At 32.6% G+C, this 15,107-nt stretch overlaps 2 protein-coding genes across 2 annotated transcripts; both read right to left on the bottom strand.

The window, feature by feature from the left end:
- Positions 1 to 1,289: 1,289 nt before the first annotated feature.
- On the bottom strand, positions 1,290 to 6,687 carry LOC101205881 (LAG1 longevity assurance homolog 2). Its single transcript, XM_004136934.3, has 6 exons — positions 6,331 to 6,687; positions 4,309 to 4,517; positions 3,845 to 4,000; positions 2,684 to 2,869; positions 2,422 to 2,600; positions 1,290 to 1,983 (listed from the first exon to the last, which is right to left on the bottom strand). The coding sequence occupies exons 1-6, from the start codon at positions 6,448 to 6,450 to the stop codon at positions 1,964 to 1,966; spliced, it is 870 nt and encodes a 289-aa protein (XP_004136982.1). The 5' UTR covers positions 6,451 to 6,687; the 3' UTR covers positions 1,290 to 1,963.
- Positions 6,688 to 10,294: 3,607 nt separating this feature from the next.
- On the bottom strand, positions 10,295 to 13,417 carry LOC101219389 (abscisic acid 8'-hydroxylase 4). The gene is made up of 9 exons (XM_004137064.3): positions 13,019 to 13,417; positions 12,593 to 12,917; positions 12,140 to 12,289; positions 11,798 to 12,046; positions 11,506 to 11,595; positions 11,317 to 11,395; positions 11,103 to 11,209; positions 10,892 to 11,010; positions 10,295 to 10,785 (listed from the first exon to the last, which is right to left on the bottom strand). The coding sequence occupies exons 1-9, from the start codon at positions 13,234 to 13,236 to the stop codon at positions 10,665 to 10,667; spliced, it is 1,458 nt and encodes a 485-aa protein (XP_004137112.1). The 5' UTR covers positions 13,237 to 13,417; the 3' UTR covers positions 10,295 to 10,664.
- Between the last annotated feature and the right edge of the window lie 1,690 nt (positions 13,418 to 15,107).

Genomic DNA, 15,107 nt, shown 5'->3' with positions numbered 1-15,107 from the left:
CCACTACGAATTTTTGATATATTTGTAAGAAAATTTAGTAGTTTTGCCCTTTGAATACTTCTAGAAAAAAATACTATGTATTTTGACAAATCTTTTTTCAACAGTGTTTTTATGTAAAAGTATCTTTTTTTCCATAGTGTTTTTATGCAAAAGTTTTGTTTTGATTTGTTAATGATCAAATAAACTATGTATTTTTTCAATCAAATAAAAAATTGCTAAATGCTAAACAGTTGGTTGTCGATGATCAAGACATTCGGCTATCAACCATGATGGTAACATTAGTCACCAATAGTCAAGACAATTAGTAGTCAATAGTGAAGACGATCAATCATTGACAATCAAGGCGATGCATTGCCGATGGTGGCAATCATGAAGTCGATCGCCGTTTGTTGCTAACGGTTGTCAGCCACTAACAACAAGAGGTAGAAGATGAAAGGAAGTTTTTATCTAAAACCTATGAGATTGAATGAGTTTAATTTTAGTAAAGTTTCCAAACACCCTTTATACATTGACAAAATAGAGAAACATGACTGGAAAGCATGATGTTCATTAGACGGGAAAGCCCTCATTTCCCAATTTCCTATACTGTTAACAATTTTTTAAAATTATCCCTCACCAAATTAAAATTTTCTACATATATGTTTATGCCAAAAGATGCAATGAATATACACAATTACCTAGTTTCTAAAAGTGAAATTCAAATGTTGCAATATCGCAGTCTTCCATCCAAATGACACCATTCATAACAAAGTCTTAAATGTTAAAACATTTATATATTAAAGTATGAAAAAGTTGGAATTAATTTTTTTTTTAAAAAAAAAGCTAATTATTGAAGCTATGGCTTTTATAAAGTATTTGATAATGTGTGTGATATTTATCGGAGTGAAAGCCAAGGTTAGAAAGAAAGCCAAGGTTAGAATGATGTATACTGTAATGTCGCTTCTCTATCGTATTGGATAGACATGAATTTAACCAACAAAACGCCGACTTAGAGACAACCAATAAATTAAGAGTTGAAAGAAGTTGAGGGAAGTTGAGGGAAGTTGAGGGAAGTGGAGTTGTGAACATCATTTCTTTGTTTACCCAACGAATTTGTGGGTTCAACTACTAAAATACAATTGTATACCTCATTAGCTCCTTACATTGTGAGTAATAAGAGGAGCTAAGCAGGGGGTTTACACGCCGAAATAAGAGAGAATAGGAGCAATAGTTTATGCAGATCTAAATAACATGAACAAATCAAAATCTTCCACACAGCCCAAACAAGGCAACAATGGTTCTGTAAGAAAGAAAAAGAATGTCCAAATTGAACAATGATAACCATTTGCCTTAAAAGAACATGTAGTTTACTTGGTAGTAGGCTAAAAATGTCATACATTCAATTCCTTTTCTTTTCTTTTCTTTTCTTTTTTTTTTTTTTTTCTTTTGAAGATTGTCCCCAACACATTTGCAGTTCACAAACAAAGGCACCTTCGTTTAAATTACTGTTCAGAAGAATATGTTATATATTCAATGGAAATTCTGACCTAATATGAATCGCTTATTGCAAAACCTCAAAAATCTCCTAAGAAGAAACCAAAGAAGCAAAAAGGTGCTACATAATGCAACAGACTCTCTGTTTTCATTTCTGAATCTCTCATGTTTTTCTTCTCCCCTCAACTCTCCCAACTCCCCACCCCCACAGAAGACTGAAGAGGAGGGTCCTTAAACAAAGGATAATCTTGGAAAGTAACTATGGATGCGCCAATCTCCTATTTATAAACCAAATATACGAAGAAGTGATATGCTCAATGGACATACATCTGTATCCCTAACCACTAAAAATGGAAGCGAAGTGAGAAAATTAAAGTAACTTCTTTAACCCGCTGGACCAATGTAGTAGACAAGAAATACAAAAGTAATTACCCCACAGCTATATAATCAATATCGAGACCAAAAAGTACTCTTTGAACACATCTTTCTTCTAATCCTCATCCTCGGAATCTGTAAAGAAAATACAAGACAACATTTCAATATCGGTTTGCATTACCCATTTTAATAAAGAAAATGAGAAAACCGAAGTATGCATTTATCATGTTCTGCAAAGATATCTTTGTTGATGTAAAACTACTTTTAGAATTAATCATAATATTTGCTACGATATTAGACGACATATACATAATGTGCTTCTTTTTGCCATAAACTGAGCCTTTTTAACGGTGTTTCCATTCAACTGCTTTTTAGTGAGGTTGATATGAATCATGCTGAAACTCTTTCCATGTATGAAAAACGAAATTAGATGAATAACAAAATAGGTACCAATAACTTGTAGGAAATTATCCTATATTAATCTAAGAGATTCTCAGACGAGAGTTGTGGGAGGATTCCCCTTTTTTTATTTGATCAATGATAACTTTGAAGCACGTTTGTAAAGTTACGTACCAGATCTTATATCCTCTCCAACTTTTCCCCTATTTTTCAGCTGTCTACTGATCATAGAGCATATGAGTAACCACCAGTATATGTGGAACACAAGCAACATCAACAACATCGTGTTGAAAACGTAGTATATTAATCTGGAATTCACATCTGAAAGCTTCAAGTACGCACAGAGATCATAGCTGAGAAGTATCAATCACAAAATCAGATAGAGCAAGTATTGAGCCTAATCGTTAAAGATAAATCAAACATTAGGAGCACAAACCTTGTTGCTTTTATAACCCAGAATGGGAAGAAAATAAGCCGCAACACGAGCCATGAAATAGCAAAAAATCCAAAGAAAACACTTGCTCCAAGTTCTTTCTCAGAATATTTAAAAACCTTGGCAGCTTCCATGAACACATCACTTGCATCATGTAGCGCAAGAATAACCGACCCAATCTGAAAAAATCTGCAAAGTCGAGAAAAAAGAATTCTGATGCTGAGAAACAATGAATAGCCCAGTAATCTTTTTGGCTAAACACACCCAAAAACAGCCAATGAAACAAAGGTTCAGAAGAGGCTTTAAAACAAAATTTTCACCGCTGCTTACACAAAAATGAAGTTATGCAAATAAGTATAAAAAAGTAACTCATGGATCCCCAAATTGAGACTATAAGAGGTGTGTACATTCTCCCAAAAACACATCTACAGATTTCTGTTCTCTTGACCAAGTCTTCACATTTGTTTCAATCCCGGTAGATTTTATAAAAGAGCCAATAATTAAAAAAAAAAAAAACCCAACTCTAAAATTCTAAATGAATTTCATATTCGCACAACTCTCTATATCATTCATGACACTAAACACTACCATCATAGTTGATATCAATATGTGCGTTGTTAATAGGTTATTAGTATATTAACTACCATCAGGTCTACATTCAAAATCTAGAAAATAAGGAACAAACGTACCTTATCAAAATTTGAGTAGAAATATAAAAAGCCATTTAGTTGTGTCTAGTTTTGATAGAAAAAACGAAAAATCTTTATCAGAACCAAACAACTTTTTAAACTGAGTATAAGAAATTTAAACTTGAATATCTCTCCTTCTCATATCATGCTCTAATTTTATATTCAATGATGCACGGCTAGAGTGTCATCATGCAAACTGTCAAAAAGCACATTTCAATATTTCAACAACAGAATATGCACTCATTGCCTAATTAAGATGAGCGAAATAGCCATAGTAATGCAGAACATCGTAAGACAAGAAAATGGAGGAAAAAGCAGCCTAGCAACAATATAACAAGGTCCAGTCCATAAAAGCATAAATGGGAAACAGCCTCTGGCACGATTTTTCCAATCTGTGAAATGCCACTAGCATATGTCTAATTATTAGTAAACACTACTAGGCATTTGAACTCGAAGAAAACAACTATCATAATACCTCGTCATATATGAGTATCCGATCAAAATGACAGTAATTACATGATGGGACATCATGACAGAAAAATCCTTTCTCCGAGTCTCCCATATAAGAAGTGCAGCGATGCTATATAAGTAGAACCCACATTGGCACATATAGAGCAATTTTAGAGGAAGTCTGCAGAAAGAAGTGACATGGATGAGTACATAAACAACTAAAATCTTTAATTCATTTATGCAAGTTAGAAGTAAGAAGTTCAACTTCCTAGTATTGAAGTTTCCATAATAAGGAAGAACAAGAATGCAGGAAAGAGTCCAATAGCACTAATGAAGGAAGGAAAGACAAAGTGATGTAGATAGAAAAAGACACCGATCAACTTCAAGCATTACTATCAATATCAATACATACAGCAAGTTAGATCTGATAGTTGATGAAAAGATGAAGTTCGTCAATTAAATTAACATCAAAGCAGGTAAACTACTCACTGCAACTCCTGATTTGGCCAGCCTTTGAAGTATTGATTTGAATCTCTAAACCATGGTTCATTGTAAGCAATTTTTAGAATGCATATTTCAACGGTGCCATAGTATGCTAGTTTCCACATTGATTCTGAACACTTTACAACCTTTGACTGGGTAGCCTCATCAAGTTTCAGTGGAGCAGATCCTTTGCTCAACAGCCAAATGGCAAACCTCTGAAAACAGAACAAGCAAAAATGCAGAATAACGTCATTGTTTCCCATTTCTTAATAAATAACAGGGAAATCTTGTTGAGAATGCAAAAGAACCAAATAGAAAAAGGTTGATAAAGAAGTAACCTACAATGTTCAGAGAATTACAAAAAAAAAAAAAATGGCAGTGACTAAGAAAATGATAACCTATAGTTACAAAATGCTTTGGCAAAGGATCTAAAGAGAAAAGCTCTATGGTGTGCGACAGTTTTTCCAGTCACATTATTTACTTTTAACTGAAAAAATGTTAGGTAAACAACAATGTGAATTTTTTTTTCGGGATAGGAATAAGTGAATAACAATGTGAATTTCAAAAGTCAACCAAACATGTTATCAATTTTTCCAATTTAAATATGAAGGGAGTGTTAGGGGAAAGGAGTGTAGTTTTATAGTTTGAGGAGTTATTTAGCTGTGCACCCACAGTATAAGAGTTAATAAGTTGTGGAATTGAAATTAATAACTCGTGGGATCCATATTAGGTTTAAAATCTCCTTTGGCTCAACAAGGAACGGAGCTAGACTCCACCCCACCCCCAATTTCTTCCAACACCCCCAACTAAATGAAAACTAGAATGGTTCTTTAGCTTAATTACATTTATAATCCAGTTGTTTTTATTATTTGAGTGCATCCATACAGCAGGGTGCAAAGCATGAAGCTTCACCCTGATTAAGAAAATTACGAATTAAAGATACTGTCATCTCAATCATAAATTTGGAGATAATAAAGTGTGGGCTATGTATTCTTTCAGTAGAAGAAGAGACTCAAGAACAAGAAGCTGTCAACTTGCTCATCGCAATCATCAAAATGGCAACAATAGAGTGGGATCAAAATTTCAACAATTTACTGGTCACCCTATTTTAATCTGTTTGCCATCTAATGCATTGATATTTTCCCATGAGTTGAACAGTGAGAATACAGTAAAAGGTGAGAGAATCATCACTGTTGACACTACTAGAGCTCCACCTCTACCATTGTTCTTTAACCGTAGTTGCAAGCAAATCATTATAAGGAGGCTAACAAGAATTTGAATAATTTATCTTGCATTTCCCTTTTCAACCATCACTTAGGCTAGATTGTAGTTCTAATGAGATGTGGCATGGCAGGAAATCCTATTCAACTCCACTTTTTGTGGAGGATGTGGATGATCTTTTAAGGACAAGTGTCATAAGTGGGAGGAGGTTTGGAGTATAGCCCCTTCAATGTCTCCCTTTAGCTACTTTTCTGATGTCTAAATTTCAGTTCTTCGAATGCCCAAAACAAAAGCCACTGAACAATCTTTTTGTATTGTATTAATTTTTGTGTTTGAATTGAATGTCGTCAAGATGAACAACTCAACTTCTGAGACATCTTCAATGAAAATAACAGAGGCAAGAAAGCCTGATACATATTGTTTATATTCCATGTCAGGCCAAGTCACCAAGACAGTAGATGCTCTATATACTAAAAGGACCAAAGTAAGTAAAGGATAAACACAGCACACGACCAACACCAATGAAGTTGAGTAGAGAAGTAGCATTCGAAAATCACCAAGCTCTTAGATAATATATATATATTGGAGTACAACATTGGTCATGTACGGCATAGAAGAGAAAGAGAAAGAGGCAAGTAGGACAACGAGAGAGATTTCATAAGTAATTCGATGTGGGTGATAAATTCTTCACATCTCCAGCATCAGACAAAACAATTCATCAACATGAACAAGAAACATTAAAGTGGATAAATTGAAACATAACAATCGGAAGGAAAATGAATAAAAAAAAGAAAGAAAGAAACTCACACGAAAAATGAATCTGTCGAGTAAGAACCTGGCGGCAAAGAAGGCAAAAGAGAAGTGAAGGGCGATGAAGAAATGCAAAAGGTGGGGAGGGGAAGTGTGAGTCCATATCGAGTCGTCCATTGAAAGAAGGGAGAGAGATTTAAAGGAGAAGCATGAAAAAGAAGGTGAAATGAGGGAGTTGGTGGGTGGGGGGGGGGAAGAGATCTAAGTTTGCCCTAGAAATTGGAGAGAAGTGAGAGTGAAAAGGCAGGAAGAGAAATTTGAGAAACAAAGGAAAAGGGGGAAGGAAGGAGGAATGGAATGAAGAGAAGAGAAGAGAATAAGCAGGAAGTGGAGGTTGAGATCTCCTTCTGCTTTCTTTTTTCCCTTTTTTTTCTTTTTTAAATTCTTCTTTTTATATAATATATATATTCATTTTCCTCGGAATGATATTCGATTTTGGATGAGCTTCACCTGCTTGACTCAGCTCGGCTACGCTGCCTTCACTCGGCTTCCACCTCTTACCGGCTTTTCGATTGCTGAGTTGGACTCTTGCACCTCATCAACTATCCACCTCTCCTACTCTTTACAACCCACGTGTCGTACTCTTTACAATCAAAATTATATATAATTTTGCTTTAACACTAATACTTGTAATCCCATTCAAATCATCCAAATTTCTTTTTAAATAATTTTATTGATCTACACACATGCATCACATTTCTATTGACCTACTATCAGTCTATTCGTTATTGTGATAATCAATCACATAATTATTGCTTATCAATGGATGGTCAATTTCTTAGTTTGAGGAGTATTGAAAAATTTGTACACATAATTTGTAAAGTTTGTAAATTAGTGTGATAGTTATGTTTGATGCATAGTTATGTGCATATTTATGGTTTATTGTTAGAATTATAATGATGGATATTTAGTGAGACTGTTTGTATGAATATATTTGAAAATTTTGGGTCATTATATATATATAGTCAACTAAACATCAAATCACTACTTTAAACGCTTGTTGAGCTAAACTATCTTGAACGCTTATTGAACTAAACTTGCGTTTTACCAATCTTTGATTAAAATAAAAATAATGTTAATAAAATTTCAAACAAACAAAATTTATTCTCCTAAACTTTTTCACTCCTTTGAATTTGGGACACGTGATAAGATAAGAACAAAACAAGGTCGAACGCCAATAAACTATCAATAATAAATTGTGAATAAAAAAATGTTGTAAATATAGCAAAGTTTATCAATAATAAATTTATATTATTGATAGATTTGTATGGTCTACCACGTTACGTGTAGATCAAATATGATCAAATATTTGGTAGGGCTGGACAAATTTTGTTTGGTAACAATCTAAAAAAACAAATAAGAAAACATTGGAAGGAAAGCTCAACAAATTGAGACCAAGACCTATAAATGGACTCGAGAAGAGCAAAGCCCACTAGGAGTCAACCAAACTTAACTCAAAAGAGAGAAGCCCACTTAAGGAGGGTGAGCCCACTAGAACTCAATCAAACACACAATAAACATCACACTAAAGGAGAGATGGAGACAAACTAAATGTTAAAAGAAATATTATTTAAGAATCTTTCACAAGTTATTTTATTATCCAACAAGTTTTTTGAGAAGATAATTTTGGGTTATTTGTCCAAAATCAATTTACATAGTAACTAGATCTTTAATCTTGATCACGAATGATTCGAACCCATTAGATCTTTTCCATTGATTGAAGATAATTTGAAGTCATAGAATTTGATTAATCGTACAGTTTTGGAAGAGAATCCTCGTTGCTAACAAGTATTTCAAAATCTTCAACACATGAGCAAAGTGTGAGATAAAATAGAGACATTTTATTTTTATAAGAGAGTTTGGTAGTCGAGCTTCTATGAAAAAAAAAAGTTTGTAACTCATGTATTATATAGTGGAATTATTCTATCTTAACCCGACGATTCTGTCCTAACTTTGTTTACGGGATTTCCACTCCCCTATCTTTTTCTTCATTATTATGTTCAATCGATTTTAGTTGCAATCTTAAGCTATTAGGTAACAATCATTTCTTGACACTGAAAAGGTCCACTAATGCATGGGGCCAAACTTAGCTACATTAGTCTAACTCCTAATTAATTCAATTACGATATGTCAAATTTGCCAACCTTGCAAACTACGTTATGATGCATATATATTAATATGACCTGCAATAAAGTCATCTAAGTTAGATGACATACTGTTAGTAATTTTGTGGTAGACACAACTGATTAACTAGTACTGATATGTCACATTTAACACATTCACCAACAACTTTACTCCTAACGATTTCATTTCTTATCTATTATTGAATTGCAAATGAAAAAAAGCAGATATGAGGTAAATATTCACCCCTATTACTAAATCTTTATTTTAGTACTATATTATAGATTGGTCTACATCTACTGTATTAATATATTACAAAAAAGGGTTTACATAACCAAGCTTTTTGAAATGAAATACATGAGATGATCTTATTTATTATATATATTTAGAGTTAATTTGTTATGACATTTAAGAATGGAGATTATGAAAATGAATATATGTGGTTAGAAAAACCAAACCAGCACGACTCAAATGAACCGGCCATATTGGAACTTTGGATTGGGTTCCTTATAGGAAATATGAAGAAAGGGAGTTTGTGTATCTCTCTAAATCGTCAAATGGGAGAATGGCACGTGGCGCATGGAGGACCATAATTGGTGGAACCCGCATCACAGACAACGATCCACGTCGGAAAAGGATGTGCTTTATTTTTGGGCAAAGTCGTCCTTATGGAAATGGGTGATGATCGGTCACCCTTTAAGAGTCCATTTTTGTGATTGGTTGCTCTCCAAAACCTACACTCCCACATTTCAATGACTTCTGAATAAAAATATCTATATACTTCAACATTAACAATTAAATAATTTGATGTTACACCCATTATTCTACACCTTTACAATAAATGTTTAAACTTCATCTTTAAAAAACTAAATCTATTTTGAACCTTTGCTATTCACATTTTTACTATTAAATTGCCAAACACTCGGTTAAAAAGTTATTTAAGAAACGATTTAGAATGATATGTGAGTTATAATAGTTATAATTGAAGAACTAGCAAACTAAGGGTGAAATTGATTTTAATGTAGGTTACAAATTAGGGAAGAAAATTGTAAAACATACCTAGAAGTTTTCTTGTAGTTTTAATGAAGCTAAGTATGTGATTTATAATATATAGTTTAAAAACTTCAACTATATATTATAACACGGTACACTTAAACATACTCCACTCAAGATAAATGAGAGGCTCAAATGTCTCCTAGAAATCTATTTTTTATTTTAAATTATTGATTAGTAGAGGTGTTCATCTTAAAATAAAATTATTTACACTACAACCTATTCTTTTCATTTGTCAATTGGTTCGAGAGTACAATTTGCGATGATAATTGTTTACAAAAACAAGTTTAAACTACAGAGACAATAAATTTAGTTTTGAGATTCAAAATATATTTATTAAACCACTTTTATATGCTATTACACCATTGTATTATTTTGAACTTGATTTCCCCCCTAAAGTTTCTATATTTCTTAGAGATTATAACAATGAATGATCTTTTGTTACTTTTTCATATCATTTACGGTAACTATAATATCATGGTCAAATTCCATAAGAAAAAGTACATTTCTAATGTAAGCTTTTCGTTCTTTTCTATCACAAGAAAACATCAAATTATATATCGTATTTAAGAAACTATATCGACGAAAAACAAATAATTGTCGCAATCTTTCTCTAATTAGGATTCAACAACATTTTGTACAACAATTTTTTTTCGTCACAAAATATTTTCTCGTAACAAAAAGTGAGATTCTATTTTCTTTGTTTTATTTCATTTATATTCTAACGTATATATTTGAAGAACTACATCAACTGACAGAAAAAATGGAGAGAGTTATATGAAAAATATTACTCAAAAGCAATGAAAAAGTAATTTCTTTTCCATTTAATTGTCTCATATGACCAACTAGAGTGTTACATTGATAATACAATAATACACAACAAGAAGCAAAAGACTCCCGATGATAAGAGACAACAAATACGAACCCATCCCTTTCTTTTTCAATACTAGAAATAAAAATCAATACAAGCATTGATAAGAGAGGGAATTAGAGAACTCCTAAGTGAGGAGGGAAAATTAAAAAAAAAAAAAGGAAAAAAAAAAGAAGAGGGTTTAGGTGAAGAAGGCTTAGGGCATTAATTTTAGAAACATAATAATAATAATAATTGTTGGGAAGATTTGGAAAAATAAAAAGAGAGATTGGATTTTTATATAGAATTATGAAAGGAAAGGGTATTGGTTGGTTGTTGTTTGTTTGAAAAATCTGGCGGGTAGGCCTTGGACAGGCATTGGGAATGGCCCATATTCAACCCCACTTTGTGATCCCTCTACTTCCCACCTGCAAACGTAACACATTCCTTTCTTAATTCCTTTTCCTTTTTTTTTTTTTTTTTTATCACAATAGGAAAACATTTATGACTATATACTCTGGGGTTTGGATTTACCTGAATTTGGTAATGAGGTGATGGAGCAATATGAGGATCTCCAGCTTGGCAAGTTCATTTCCAGGGCAAGAATGTACTCCATTCCCAAATGGCATGAATGTATTGGCCCTTGGAGCCACCTACATGATACCCAAATTAACAATGATATCAAAACTTCGCTAGCTTATTCCTTAACAACCTTACCTCAAATATGAATATTCAAAAGCCTTACCTCAAATCTAGAGGGATCAAATATATGAGGGTCAGGGAAGTACTCATGGTTGTGATGAATATTCCTGAATAGAGGCATCACCTTCCAGCCCTTTGGGATAAGGTACCCTATAAATATGATTAATTATTTCTTTAATTATTCACCCGCTTTATATATATATCTATATACGTTGATATATATTTTCATTAATTTTTAAAAGAACCATGGAATATACCTTTATATTCCACATCAACTACTGCCTCCCTAAAAGTGAAGGATATGATGCTAGCCATCCTCAAGCTCTCTAATACAACCTGAAAAATAATCATATGCATATCATCATCATTAATAACAGTAAAGTTAAAAGACATGAATATTTAATTGGTGAAGTATTGGTAGAATGGATGAGAGAAATGAGACATACCCTATGAGTAAAGGGCATGTCCTTAATCTGACTCCAAGACAGAGGCATCTTTCCTTCTCCATTTCTTCTATAAATTTCCATCTGCTCTGCCTGAAATATTTTACCAATAAACCAAAACACATCGTTAAAATGAGCACACGTGGTTTTGTCCAAATGCTAATTGATAATGATTTAGTCGTAAACTTTCGAAATAACAATCTGTAGTCGTTATGCTATCAAAATTATATCCTTTATTATGAAAATAAATTCTCATTTTGAAATGATTGGAATGAAAATGGAGAAAAATGGTTACCTTGACAGCCTCGAAAAGTTTGAAGTTATCGTGAAGATATTTAAGGATCCAAGTGAGGACAGTAGCGGTGGTGTCTTGGGCGGCGAAGAGAACTCCGATGATATTATCGGCGATTTGATCTTCACTTAAGTTTTCACCATTTTCGTCTCTGAAGTTCAAAAGATGACCAACTAGATCTCTCTCTGTTACTCTTTTTTCTCTTCTTTCCATTATTATCTCTCCCAGAATCTCCCTAAGCTTCTTCCTTGCCTTTTTTTAAAAAAACAAAATTAATAAGATTGAAAAACAAAATGGGAAAGTTTTTGGGAGAAGATCAATTATTGGGGATGAGCTAAATCTTACTGATAATGCTTTTGAATATGCTGTTCCTGGTAATCTGGTGGGAAAACAGTTGTAGCCTTTGTCTAATATGCAATAATTTTGTTTTAGCTTCTCTTTGTACTCATCTTCTAGCTTTCCAAACACTGCTATAATTCCCACCTCAAATGAATACTGTTCATACCAAACACATACACACATAAAATATATTACTACTATATATATTAAAAAATCATTCCATTTTTATGTTACTTAAACGTGGTGTGTTTTCGTTGCATTCTCAGTTGTATTTATCTTTCTTTTTTTGCGGACTGCTAAAAGATGAATGAAGCGAAGGATATACTGCGTGCATATAACTTTTAGTTCTCAACAATGTAATGTGCAGAGAGAGTGAGAATTCAAAATTTATAACTTTAGTGGAGAATACTTAATAACAAAAAGCCATTCCAAGAAATTCTCTGTTTCTACAGAACGGACCTTTTTCATTTCAAGGAAGGTATTGATGACGTGGCCGGCGGCGGCCCAAGAATCGGTGGCGGAAATGGCGGCAGCTTCGATACAAGGAACAAGAGTTCTGAGACGTTCAAGAGACAGAGAATTAAGAACAAGCTTCCTGAGGTTAGAATGGTAGTTTCCTTGGTGAAAGAAAAGCGCCGCCGGTCCGATCATCGTCTCTTTACTTTTGGGGTAAGTCGGTCGGAATAAATGGGCGTTTGTGACCAAAACAAACCGTGCTGCGGCTGCGCTTGCCAACATAACACAAGGACACCCCAAAATATTGGTCTTAAAAATTTCACCATATCTGTCACCAAAAACAGAAACCCAATTAGAAATTTCCATTTTTGTTTCTTTATGGGATAGATTTTGTTTGAAAAAAATTTGAATATTTTTGTTTAAAGGAACCTTCTCTGTTTCTGTGAGAAGAAGATATTGGGATCTTGAGAATAAAGTTGCAAAGTTTCACCAATCCAAGGTAATCCCATGGAACCAGGAGGAAGTTTAAGAGAATTTTGGGATTTGGGGTTTTCATTTCTCGTTCTTTTAAGAAATGAAATGGAAAAGAAAATGAAAAGAAGAAGAAGGAGTATTGTTATGTAAAGAGGAACAGAGAGAGCTTCCATTAAGAAAAATGCAGCAATCTCTCTGTTTCTCTTCTTAGAATTTGTGTTATTTGAGGAAGAAAAAAATAACAATGAAAGGGAGTGAGTGTAAAATGGAGTTTTTATTTCTTGGAGGTGTGGGAAAAACTTGGGAGTTTTGTTTGAGTGTTGTGAAATGAGAGTGAGGGGAATGAGTTGAAGGATTGAGGGTTTAAATAGAAGGAAAATAGAGGAGAGGGAGAAGGATATAGGAAGAGACAAATTTTCAAATTTTTTGGTTTTTTCGGAAGACAAAATCTGCCAAATGTTTTTGTGCTAGATTTTGCATTAAACTATTTTAAAAGTGATATATGCATATGTGTGTGTATATATATATATACATATGGTCAACCTTTCAACCTTTCAACGTAGAAGTAGATGGAACGCAACTCTACTTCTCGAGAAGGTTGTATGATATTATTTTAAATAAGTGGTCAATGTAGAGTTTGAATCAGATAGTCTCAAAATCTTACTTGATCGTCACAACACCACACTACAACAAACATAATCTTTTACAACCCAAGAGAATAAAATGTCATAAAAGCTAAAAGGAAATAATTTTTAGGAGAAAAGTGTAGAAATCCGTATTTTTAAAAATTTATGATACTTTTTGAGTGTCATTCACCAATGACATAATTGTAACATAATTTTGTTCATACGTGTATTTATTCTTAAATTCTTAGTTTATTCTTTAGAAAAAATTAGATTTTTTTTACCAATTCAATTGATAGGATGAATAATAGGTCGTAGTTAATTAAACTACGATAAAGTTGACAAATGAACGAATCTTTATTTGTTTATTTTTTTAATAACGATTTGAGGTTAGAAAATGAAACATTTTTTTTCTTTAACTACTTGATTAAGATGGAATTGAATTTGATCACATTTGGCATTAAGAAAGACAAATAGTTTTTCATACTTAATGATTATATATATTATATATAATCTAGAAAAATCAAGAAAATGATATATGTTCAAATTTTGACAAAGTTGAAAAAGAGATATATGTATATTGATTTTCGAGAAAATTCTTGGTTGGATAGTAATATGAGATCCCTTCTATACTATAACGTGGGGTCGACGTAATAAAACAATAAATTTAACATAAAAGCACTTATAATATAATATATATATATATATATATATATATATATATATATATATATAAGATTTTATATATGAAAGACAGAAATGGATGAATGTAGATTGTCCAAAAGGAAACATGAATGCCGTCCAAACGTTGAGAATCCAATTCCCAAATTCAATGGGGATGTCCACAGCACTTTTCCCAATGGCTTTCTGTTTTTTCTCCTACATCTAACCTAAAACTACTTCCCTATCATAATTATTTATTCCACCCCATAGTTTGGTGGATAATGAAGTTCAAAGTATTATTTCTTACGTTTTTTTTCTCCATTCTACACCTTACGTATACATTTTGTTGAATTGCTGAACAAAACCATTTTCAATATTACTTTAGTTCTTTTACTGAGACAAAAGAAATGAATGTAATCTCTTGATTCACTCTGTTAGGGTAATAATTATATTAGAGAGTTTATATGTATAGTATGTTTGTAAATTTTAGGTTCAAAATCGTAAATAATGCATATTGTCTCTAGACCCGGCAAAACATATCAACGTGATTAATGAAATTTTTATATATGACTCAATTAGAAGGGTTAAATTTCATCCAACTCCTCCAATTTTGTGTTGTATATAATAATAATAATAAAGATGGTATATGTTGTGTTATTGGTTTGAAGCTCAAAAGAGAAGATTTGCCTCCATATTACAAAGAGAAATATATCTTCTTTTCTTCCTTGATTTTGATCCCAAATTCTGTCTCATAAAGT

The sequence above is a fragment of the Cucumis sativus genome, chromosome 7 (genome assembly GCF_000004075.3).
Source record: "Cucumis sativus cultivar 9930 chromosome 7, Cucumber_9930_V3, whole genome shotgun sequence".
Classification (NCBI taxonomy): Eukaryota; Viridiplantae; Streptophyta; class Magnoliopsida; order Cucurbitales; family Cucurbitaceae; genus Cucumis; species Cucumis sativus.
The sequence above is the reverse complement of the archived record's forward strand: the minus strand, read 5'-3'. Positions and strand labels throughout refer to the sequence as shown.